Consider the following 11,874-nt stretch of genomic DNA (forward strand, 5'->3'; position numbering starts at 1 on the left):
TTTTGAATAAATATACAGATCAAATTTTGTATATTCTGGATCACACTGTAAAAAAAAATGGTAAAAAAATGGTAAAAAAGTCTGGCAGCAAAAGTTGCCAAACACTTACGGTCAAATAACAGTAAAAAACCTTTAGTTATTCTACAGAGATTTATTTTAAAAATACAGATGTTTACTTTGGACATTGTCTACATTTTTACAGTCCAACCATCATAAAATAAAAAGAAAATCTCATTATAAAACATTGCTAGAATGTTAAACAAATGTATAAATCTGCACAAAAAATGGAAAAGATTGCAGAACTACCTTAAAATTACCTAATTTAAATGAAGACTTTTCATACAGTAATCTTTGGTAAATTCATAGGATTATCCAATCCATCCATAAGAACTCCCTATCAAAGTACAGATTTCTGGATGTAAAACACAGAAAAAATATGTAAAATTACATTCAAATTACCCTCCTTTAACACCCATTAATGGTATCTTGGGAGCTTTAAGCTTTTATTTTATGTGATTATCCAATTTATTTACAGTAGATCCCTGGTAAATGTTGGTTTTATACTGTACAAAAAAATAATATCATGTGATAATAGTTTACAAAAACACAATTTTAACAATCATCACTTTACTAACATTATTTGATAGTATTTAAAAGCAACTATCAAATATATCTACATACATTTCCCCATTAATGTATGAGGTTAACTTTATATAAACATTATTTAACAGTAATTACAAGCAGCTCTCCAATATATTTTCAGGCTTTTCCCATAAATGTATGGGGTATAATTATATAAACATTTTTGACAGTAATTAAAATCAACTCTCCAATATATTTACAGGCTTTTCCATTAATGTATAGGGTTTACTTTATATAAACATTATGTGACAGTAATTGCAAGCAACTCCCCAATATATCTACAGACATTTCACATTAATATATGGAGTTCTGAATGTACAAAAACCAGAAGGTCTATGTAAAAGTACCTTTATATCAACTTTGACACTGAATAAATATATACATTTTTCTACTGACATTTTACAATATTGTGCAATCCATTCAATACAGATCCCCATTTGAGATGTATGAGATTTCAAGATGTTTAATAAGAATATATCATAAAATTACCTTTTAGTGCTTGCTTTACAAAGTTATTCTGTAGACATTGCCCAAGCCTAGTATACAGGTACATTTTCTGGGGATTGAATCAACTACAATTTGTTGACAATTTATGTCAACATAAAACTAAAGAACATCATGCAGGTTGATTAACTTGATGAATTAACTTCAATAAATAATCTGATCTAACATGTTTTCCAGGATCTAGGGTTCATAATTTTGTATTTTATGCAGTATTAATGTGTGTGAATGTTGTATGACTTCTGCCATTCTGCCACCAGGTTGTGCCTTTGAGTAAGGTGAGAGTTTTGAAGCAGAAGTAGTAGAAGAAGAGGAACTTCCTCCAGTTGCAGTAGTTAGCACAAAGCTAGTGGGTTTTAACAGCAGCAAAAACATGCTGATGGACTGTAAGCTACACATTCTGCTTTGTTGTGGTTGTAAAGTGCGCAGATAAAAAAAACCTGCAAGTTATACTACAGCCTGAGTCTCTGTCTGCAACACATGACTACTTTGGTATATTTGCTCGCCAAATGGAAAATCTGTCTGCATTTTGCGCTTGCACAACGAAACACAGTATTCTATCTGATGATTACTTTTTTCTGCTGTGGATTGTGTAGACTAATACATCCATTAATTTAGAACACTGAAATTGTTCAAACATCAAGCATCATCAAGGACAAATACTATCTTGTTTGCCTGATCTTGAAGGATTGCATTTGTCACACAGTTGATTAAAGAGAAAGAGACCATTCTGCTGTGGTTGAGTTACATTGACTTTGAAGTAGTGAGGGACTGCGAACAGAACAGTGACGCTCTGTCATGAAAAGCTGTCAATTCATAAGCTGTCTGGTCTGAATCAGAAACGGTCTGTTAAGCTTGAGAGAAAATCAGCTCAGGTATGGGAAAATGCTTTCAACAAGCTTTGAGCTCAATCCTGTCTTGCATTGTTTTCTATGTATGGTAACAAAAAACACTGTCGTGGCAACATCTCACAAAAAAAACAAATTAAGTCGTCAGCCCTTACAAATAAGTGTATATCACTTTTTTAATGATGCACAGCAGCAAAAAAGGGTTTCAGCCCTAGGATTTCCTCAGCACTAGGATGGAACATAGGATACAACAAACATACATTTTTATCACCATTTGATTTGATATGTAGCCCCAACACCAATATATTGTGCATCAAGACCTAAATACAATAGAAGTTCTGAAGAATGATGGCAGTGTACACACAATACATAAGAAATATGCCTCTGAAGAAGAGTGTCAGACGGATATGTTGGATAGTTGCTTGTAATTACTGTCAAATACTATTTATATACTGTTAATATCATACATTAAATGGAAAAGTCTGTAGACAGTTGCTTGTAATTACTTTCAAATAATGTTTATATGAAGTAATGATTATTGAAATTATGTTTTTGTATGCCATTTTCACATGATCCTATTTTTTGCACAGTATAAAACCAGTATTTACCAGGAATTTACTGTAAATAGATGAGACAATCACATACAATGAAAGCCTAAAGCTCTCAAGATACCTTTAATGGGTGTTCAAGGAGGATAATTTGAATATAATTTTACGTAATTTTTTTGTGTTTTACATCTGGAAATCTGTGCTTTGATTGGGCGGCCTCAAGGATAAACTGGATAATTCTATGAATTTACAAAAGAATACTATATAAAACAAGCCTTTATTTAAATTAGGTAATTTTAAAGTAATTCTTCAGTGTTTTTCATTTTTTTGTGCAGATTTATACATTTCTTTAACATTCTAGCAATATTTTATAGCGAAAGGCTCGAAGGGGCCACGGCTGGGGATCCTGCACAGGGGCCTCGACGGGCGCCCCGAGAGCCTGTGCTCCCCTGCGTTGTTGTTGTCGTCATCATCGTCGTCGTCACTATATAAAAGTTAAACCCTAAAATTTTCAGGGATGAAATTAGTTTTCCATATGAGTCCAAAGAGCATTTGTTTTTCAAGTGTTTGTTCCCAAGAGCCTTATAAAGCTAACTCAGTCATTACAGAGTAAAACCTCCAGACTTCTGCTGACGTTGAACCCACATTCACCCCAAAACACTTCCCTCTTAGTTCTTAGAAAAATATATTTAGCTACAATGAGGAACCAACAATTCTCAAAACACTAAAATGTCGACATCACCATGAAGTTTTCAGCTGTATCTTGTCGCCTTAACAGCTGCATAACTGCATTTACAACTCAACGTCCTCAGTCGTCTTCCTTCAACCTAACAACCAATGTTGCTCCGTAACTGCTGGATGTAGAAATGAGCAACTGTTTGCTAACAAGTTCAATGTTCATGTCAGTGTTGTGTTCATTTCTTGTTTCTGTTGCCCCCAAGTAGCCAAAAAACTCAGTTAATACATGTTTAACATACATGTTACAGATCACAACAAGTGACATTTCCTGTGTTTATTGGATTATATATAAATTAAACATTTACAAAATATCAATTCAAATTTAGAAAAGAAAAAATCCAAACATTTCAACAACAGAATGAATACTGTACATCTAAGCATGAATTTCATCCTGATGAGTGAATGAAACTTGCAAATTCTGATTTATTTATGTTATATGACACATATGATACTTGTTCAACTCTTTTATTTCCACAGCAAACACAAACATGCTCCTTAAAATGTTTTAACTTTTCCAAAAACTGTTGAATGTATATTGGAAAGGAAAAAAAAGGTTTCTACTCTTTTCTTTTAAAACTAAAACTCTTCACTGACACATTTCCATTTTCCACAGTTCGTACAGATTGTTCTGCTCTGAGCTACATAATGTTGGTGATGCATGTGGCTGAACTCCTCCTCATCACTGTGATTACTGTTCTTCTCTTCAGAGCTTGGGGTGAGAAAATTCAGACCAACATTTGTTAAGTTTAAAACAAACTGCAACTTTAGAACTGAAATGTTACTCTGTGATTTATTTTCCAGGGAACCAGAGACCACCTGATGACAACATTGTGAGTTGATGTGTAAAATCAACTAATAAAGTCCATGTTGCTGTGATGCAGGACTGTGAATGTCTGACTGTTTGTGTTTGTGCAGGATTTAAATTCAGTAAGAAGCCGAACTCAACCTAATCAAAACCAAACCCGAAAACTAGACTACCGGTTATCTCCACCCAAACTAAAATAACAAAACCCAACACTCTAAACCATGTTGAGAAGAAAACTAAGAGTAGAAGAAGAAAAATTCCCCATAAGCCACTGCTGCTGTCAGTAATCAGGTGTGTGTCCACACCACCCCTCAGATTCCCCCTTTTCTCTCATGAATAATTGGCTCCAGGTGCTTCATTCCTTCAAAGGAAGGCAGAGGGAGAGAGAGAGGAAGAGCACCGGAGAGAGAGAAAGCGAGAGAGAGAGAGAGAAAGCGAGAGAGGGAGAGAGGGAGAGAAAACACTCCCACAGGCAGTGTGCAGTATTGCACCTACATGCCACACGTAACAAAGCCTCAAGCTGTGGAAGTTACTGCTTCACTATGATGACTGTTAATACATTTCACGCAGCTTAAATGACCAAAGTCACCTCTGCAGTGTGTATATAGCATGAAAAACCTTCATATTAAATGTTAAGCTGCCTGAACTGAAGCTCAACTAAGTATAAACAAGTTAACTCAGCATCAGTATGTATTAACGTGCACTGCTGGAGTCTCAGAGACCTCAAACCTTCCAGAGATTAAAGTAGATTTCAGCAGAAAATTCCTCTTTGTCTTTTCATAAAGTGTTGACTGTCTGTTCCTGTGAGCTTCTTGTGTTTCTGATTCTTATGTGGTCATCATTAGAGGGTAAAACCTCCAGAGCTCTGCTGCTGTTGTTTCCACATTCTCACTGAAACACTTGACACACCTCTCATTTCTCAGAAAAACTGACCTCAAAGATACAATGAGGAACTAACAGGTCTCAGACCACTAAAACATCATCTTATCTGTTCTTTTACAGCTGCTACAGTATCACCATGTTGCACCATGTTGAGCATCAAGAGTCAAAGTTTGACTCTTCACCTGTCTGTTCATGTGTGCTGTCAGACATCACCATGAATCCTGTCTGTTTTCTATAAACACTATCTACAGAAAAGAAGAGTTGCATTATTGCAAACATTTATCTTAACTGACAATCTGCACATGCTCAACTTCCTCAATTCTTATCTTCTTCCTTTCAGGAGGGCAGACATGTCATCGTCACAAATGCATCATGGGACTGGACACAGTGTGCACTTGAGACAAAATATGAGCCTTAATATACAGTAGTTTGCTTCTTACAGCATCAGATTGCCTCAATGTCTCTTTTAAAGGCAGAAACATATTCCTTTGTCTTGTAATCAGTGACACATAATCATGTCTCCATCCTACATGTTCATACTGTTCAATCTTTGTCAGGCTGCTGTGACCTCTGACCTCTGACTGTCGGCAGCTTCTGTTATTGCTGATCAAAAACGTTGCATCACTGTGGATGAGACACAACTAAATGTTACAAATGTCAAAGTAAAAATGAGTTTTTGACTGTTTGGATGAAAATACAGTAAATCCAACAGCTGACAAAAGACTAAGTGTCACTATGAGGAAGTGACATCACACTAACTGCAGGAGGTAGATGCTGTATCTCTCTACAACACAAACTACTTTACAGACTCTGACAGTTGAGAGCGTCGATCTCTTGTTCTGAAGATATCGACAAAGAAGGATCGTGAAGCACGATGGTTGAATTCAGATGGATTAACATGTCTGTCTGTGTGTTTTCTAAGAAGAGTTGCGTTACTGCAACCATTTACCTTACTTAACAGTCTTCACACCTTCAACTTCCTCTTCCTCTTTTCAGGAGGTCAAACACGTCGTAGTCACAAATACACCGTGGGAATGAACACAGTGTGCACTTGTTGAATCTTAATATGGTTTAATATGGCTGCTCTGACTGCAGAAACATATTTCTTTACCTTGTGATCCGTGATTACATCCCAGTTTCACAGGATCTTTGTCAGACAGCTGTGACATCTGACCTCTGACCTCTTTAGTGCTGCTTACCCGTCATATTACTGATCAAGAAATGTGAGTCAATGTCTTGTCAGTCACAGTGAATAAGAACTAAACTGTCAAAAGTAAATATGTTAATTAGTTTTTGGTTGCAAAAGAATTCAGTGACAAAACTCTGATCAGTCTGCCTACATACAGTCCAGACAGTAAGTATTTGGACATTTACAGTTACAGTTACTACTCTAATTAAAGCTGAGACTTGGTACTTTAATGCAGTATTCATTGTTTTATTACAGATTGAATGTGCTGAAACACAGAGCCTGAAGAACAAAAACTGTGTAACTGTCCAAATACTTACTGCCTGGACTGTACATGCAGCAGAGTGAGGAAGAGGAAGTGACACACGTACAAATGACAGGAAGAAGATGCCTTACTTCACACATTACTTTAGAGACTGCGACAGTTAAGAGAACCAGAGATCGATGAGAGAGAGAAGGAGGATGGTTGAATTCAGACGGATTCAAATGTTGTTTCTGATACTGGAGCTTCAGTTTTCAGGTAAGAAAAAAAGATTAATTTAGTATTTTATTAACCTTCTTAAATTGAGACGAGTATGTTGTTAGTTGTTAATATGTTGAGTTTAATGAACTGAAAACTGAAGATGAGACACATTTAGAAGTTCTGTTGTATCTAAAATGATCCTCACACTAACAATGAACATGACAGTCATATTTCTATTTATTTCAGTTAATTGTTCATATTCCTCTCTCATATCTCTCAGCAGCCATAACTGGACAAGATTCCTCCTTCACTGTCAGAGATGGAGATGAAGTTACTTTGTCTTGTGAAAATGTGACGACTGATCAGGATAAATGTAACAGTACTACCTGGCTCTTCAGTGGTTCAGGAAGCACAGCAACAGTAGCGCTGATTAAATTTGGGCAGATTGGTGAAAAAGCCAAAGCTAAATCAGACAGACTGAGTGTTACAGCGAACTGTTCTCTGGTTATAAAGAAGGTCACAGTTGAGGATGCTGGTCGTTACTTCTGCAGACAGTTCAAATCAGGACAACAACAAGGTCAAGACTCTCAGGTTTATCTGTCTGTTGTTACCAGTGAGTATTTACATCATAATGTTTTCAGCTCAAACTGTCTTGTTAGAACAATATACTGAAACATTACAATAATTATGATTACAGTGATGAAGTTAATCTGACTCTTGTTGTCTTTCTCTCACAATATCTCCATCTTCACCAGTGACTGAACATAAGGACACTGATAAGGTGATGTTAAGCTGCTCTGTGTCGACATATGATGCGTGCAGACACACAGTGAAGTTGTTGTATCAGGGTAACAATGTGGACAAAGATAACAAAGACTTGAAGACATCACAGTCTACCTGTTCAGCCGCTGTGTCCTTCTTGACTTCTCATGATATTTACACATCAAATTATAAGTTTTTGAAGTGTAAAGTCACAGATCTCATCAGTGGAAAAGTGCAGCTGTGTAACTTCAGTCCTCAGTTGTCATGTGAGAAACCAGGTGAGAAGATGATGAGCTGTTTAAAATCACTTTATTCTGATATGAAAAATGACAAAACTGCATTTATTTATTTGATGTATTTTAAGTTTTAGGTTGATATAAATGTTTCTCATTTAGTCACAGCAGATGGTGAACAATGTGTTTTTGTCTCATTTTAAAGTTTGTTGGTTTTTGTTATTTAATCTGTCAGGTGTGGCTGAAACAACAACAGAACCTGAAACAACGACATCAACAACACAAGAAGGTGAGCAACAAAGTCACTCATATGTATTCAACATTTTATTCAATGTATTCAACCACTGCTGCCCCGGCAATATGTGAAAACAGCTGTTTACTAGTGTAGATGTAGACATTCTTTCCCGAAGACTTTTAATCAGTTCAAATTGCAAAAAGGGTATTGTGACACATAATGACAGAAAAGTGCAGCTGTTTATCTTCAGCTGTTGGACCACAGTTGAGAAAACAGGTGAGAATATGATGAGCTGTTTAAAATCACTTCAGACTGATGTAAAGATTTACATAAAATATTTCTGTATTTTATAGATTTGAAGTTTTAAGATGATATTCTTTCTCATTGAGGTACTGCAGATGATAAACATGAAGTATTTTCTAATTGTATAATTTCTGGGCTTTGTTCATTTGTCCAGGTGAAGACGCCACAACAGCAACAACTGAATCAACAACAATTCAAAGCAGCACAAAGGCAGCTACAACCACAACAGCAACCAAAGATGCTACAATTACACCACAAGGTAACTCAACATTTTCTGTATGTTTCTTTACAATATCTCTCTCTTTTACTTTATTTGACTAACTGAGAAAGCTGAAGCCTCATATTATCTTCCAACCCCGTCTACTATAAATTACATATACTGTATGTCATATACTGAACACTGACCAAGCACTTTATTAGGAACAACAACAGCTCTGCCATAAATTCTACTTTTACAAAGTTTATATAGTTTCAGTTTTCATTGACATTGTCAGAAAGGTGATAATTCTACTTTATGTTAATATTTAGTTCATAGTGGATGGTGATGTACTGGAGTGTATTATATTGAAAAGTGTTCCTAATATTTTGTCTCCCTCATGTATGTTAATGTGGTGGAAAAAATATTAGGAACACTTTTCAATATAATGCACTTTTACCTCTAAGGTTCCTGTGTTTGCGGATAAATCGGTGCCTGTTGAGGGCAGGAGGTGATGAATTTTCTCTCTAATAGTTAGAATTTTATCATTAAAGACGCTCATGAAGTCCTTACTACTGAGAGCTATAAGAACACATGGATCAATACAGTTATGACTCTTTGTCAGCCAAAGTGCTGAAGTGGAACCTCGAACTGTTTTTATTCTCTTCTATTAACGATGAGCAATAGGCGGCTCTGGCCTTACAGAGAACCTTCCTATATGTTTTAAGACTATCCTGCCAGACTAAACGAGAGTCTTCTAGTTTGGTGGAACACCATATTCTGACAAATGTTCAGAATGTTTGCTTTAATTTGTGTTGTTGGGAGTTATACCACGGAGCGAACCTCTTATATTTTATTATCGTCTTTTTTAAAGGGGTAATGGAGTCGAGTGTTATTCCCATTATCCTGCGGCACTACAACAACATGATCAATTTTGGAGGAACTAAAGTTAACATAAGAGTCCTCTGTTGTATTGAAACATGGCAGTAAATTCAATACTGATGGAATTGCTTCCTTAAATGTAGCTACAGCACTATCAGATAGACATCTAGTGAAGACATGTTTGTCTAATGGTGTGTGCTCCTGTAACAGGAATTCAACAGTTATGAAGTAATGGTCTGATAAAATAGGATTTTGTGGAAAAACTATTAAATGTTCAATTTCGATCCCATAAGTCAGATCAAGATCGAGGGTGTGGTTAAGACAGTGAGTGGGTTTATTTACACACTGAGAGAAGCCAATTGAGTCTAATAATGAGATAAACACAGCGCTGAGACTATCATTATCAACGTCCACATGAATATTAAAATCACCTACTATAATTACTTTATCTGCACTAAGGACTAAGTTTGATAAAAACTCTGAGGATTCAGATAAAAATTCAGAGTACGGACCAGTAGGACGGTACATTATAACAAATAGAAATGGATGTAAAGTTTTGCAGGTTGGGTGAGAGAGACTAAGAACAAGACTTTCTAATGAGTTATAATTAAATTTAGGAATAGGGTTGATAATTAGGCTTGAGTTGAAAATGGCTGCTGTCTCAAGGAATGTGAGTATTAATATGACTGGGGGGAGTGGATTCATTTAGGCTGACATATTCTTCATGACAAAATAAATCAATATGATAATCTGAGATTAGATTGTTTACTAATACAGTTTCAGATGACAGAGATCTAATGTTTAAGAGTCCACATTTAATTCTCCTATTGTCTTGTACTATTACAGTGGTGGTGTTGATTTTCATGACATTTTTATGCTGAATCCTCTTCTGTTTATTTTAGATTGAATTGATTTGAGTGGTCGGGGGACAGACAGTCTCTATGTGGTTTTGGGTGGGTTACTGCTCTAATGGAAGCACAGAGAAGCGTGTAGGACTGCAGCTCTGCCTCCTGGTCTCAACTCTGGGTTGTCATGGTTCACGTCTACTAATAAACTCAGCCATATTTCTAGATATGAGAGCAGCTCCATCCAAAGTGGGATGTATGCCGTCTCTCCTAATCAGACCAGGTCTTCCCCAGAGAGTTGACCAATTATCATCTAGTTTAGGCTGGTGTGAAACAAATGCTTGAAATGTATATAAACTACCATTAAATCCAGCTTCTGGACATGAACCATCAAGGCATATATGTGTAACCATGGCGACATGCATGCACACGTTACATGCATAAGTTACATGGGTTTTCCCCAAACAATCAAAAAGTGATAAGAAGTTGAAACGTGCTTTGCTGTGCTTGTGTCTGTATATTTTATCAGTTTTTCATTAACAGTGATGAAACGTGAGTGCACAATAAATATCTCCCCTGGTATATAAGGCTCCTCTTTTTCTTCCTGTTTCTACTTGTCTGTCATTTTTCATAACATGAGGTCCAACTGCAGTCGATATCATAATATCTTCTTGTGCTCTTGAACCCATAAAGAGCAGCAATGTGCCGCATAACTTGCATAATTTAACAAGTTGTTTTTCTCAGAATGTTTTCTTGTTATATCAAGAAACTGAGAAAATATTTTATGTCATGGTGGCAGCAATACACTGCTGTACAAATGCAACTAGTTAATCTTTTATTTCCATGGTTTTTATTTCCACAGCTCACATGAACCTGCTTATTAAATGTGACAACCTGCCAAAATATTTCAAATGTACATACTTCCTTTACTGTCATGTTGTTTCTCTAATTAATACTCGTACAGATTGTTCTGCTCTGAGCTACATAATGTTGGTGATGCGTGTGGCTGAACTCCTCCTCATCACTGTGATTACTGTTCTTCTCTTCAGAGCTCGAGGTGAGAAAATTCAGACCAACATTTGTTAAGTGTAAAACAAACTGTAACTTTAGAACTGAAATGTTACTCTGTCATTTATTATCCAGGGAACCAGAGACCACCTGATGACAACATTGTGAGTTGAAAATAACAACTGATGTATAAAAAGACAAATGTGTACATTAAGAGACTGTAAGTCAGTACAGGACTGTGAATGTCTCACTGTTTGTGTTTGTGCAGGATTTAAACTCAGTAAGAAGCCGAACAGCGAAGTGTTCTGGTCCAGCAGCCAGTCAGGTAAATATCTGATGGTGCGTTCAGGTTCTGCTGACTCCACTGTGACCTGTGTTCACTTTTAAAACTTCAACAGTCAGCTGGGAGGAAAATCTGGGAGTTCGGGGCTCTTCTGGGGAGGAACAACTTCATTTATTTGTATATGTTAGATTATCTGTGATTGTGTTGAATGTGCAGCAGCAGAAACCTAAAAGTCAAAGAAGTAGGGTTGTGATTTGTGAGTTTTCAGTGTGAGTGTGTCAGAGTGGGTTTCTTTGTGTTGTTTTTCACAGGAGCAGAATGATGAAGATGATGGTGCGGTGAACTATGAAAACTTTGGAGAACCTTCTACTTCTGTCAGACTCCACTGATCAACGACTTCCACACCAACATCAACTCACCAGAGAAATGACTCCCTTGCTGTTATATCATTAATATGGTCTCAGTTTTACATGAGTAGTTGAATTCTTTACATAAAGAAAGAATCATAAGATCA

At 36.3% G+C, this 11,874-nt stretch overlaps 1 protein-coding gene across 1 annotated transcript; it reads left to right on the top strand.

The window, feature by feature from the left end:
• The first annotated feature begins 6,612 nt into the window (after positions 1-6,612).
• Positions 6,613-11,874, top strand: LOC122965669. The gene is made up of 8 exons (XM_044329829.1): positions 6,613-6,670; positions 6,894-7,226; positions 7,369-7,653; positions 7,844-7,897; positions 11,034-11,126; positions 11,213-11,241; positions 11,346-11,402; positions 11,672-11,874. The coding sequence occupies exons 1-8, from the start codon at positions 6,613-6,615 to the stop codon at positions 11,747-11,749; spliced, it is 987 nt and encodes a 328-aa protein (XP_044185764.1). The 3' UTR covers positions 11,750-11,874.

The sequence above is a fragment of the Thunnus albacares genome, chromosome 16 (assembly GCF_914725855.1).
Source record: "Thunnus albacares chromosome 16, fThuAlb1.1, whole genome shotgun sequence".
NCBI classification, from domain to species: Eukaryota; Metazoa; Chordata; class Actinopteri; order Scombriformes; family Scombridae; genus Thunnus; species Thunnus albacares.

Excerpts from the sequence above, each read along its gene's own strand:
- LOC122965669 (XM_044329829.1), top strand. The coding sequence starts at position 6,613 with ATGGTTGAATTCAGACGGATTCAAATGTTGTTTCTGATACTGGAGCTT. Across the intron at positions 7,898-11,033 it reads GACATCAACAACACAAGAAG|ATTGTTCTGCTCTGAGCTAC; the intron begins GTGAGCAACAAA and ends ATACTCGTACAG. Across the intron at positions 11,403-11,671 it reads CTGGTCCAGCAGCCAGTCAG|GAGCAGAATGATGAAGATGA; the intron begins GTAAATATCTGA and ends TGTTTTTCACAG.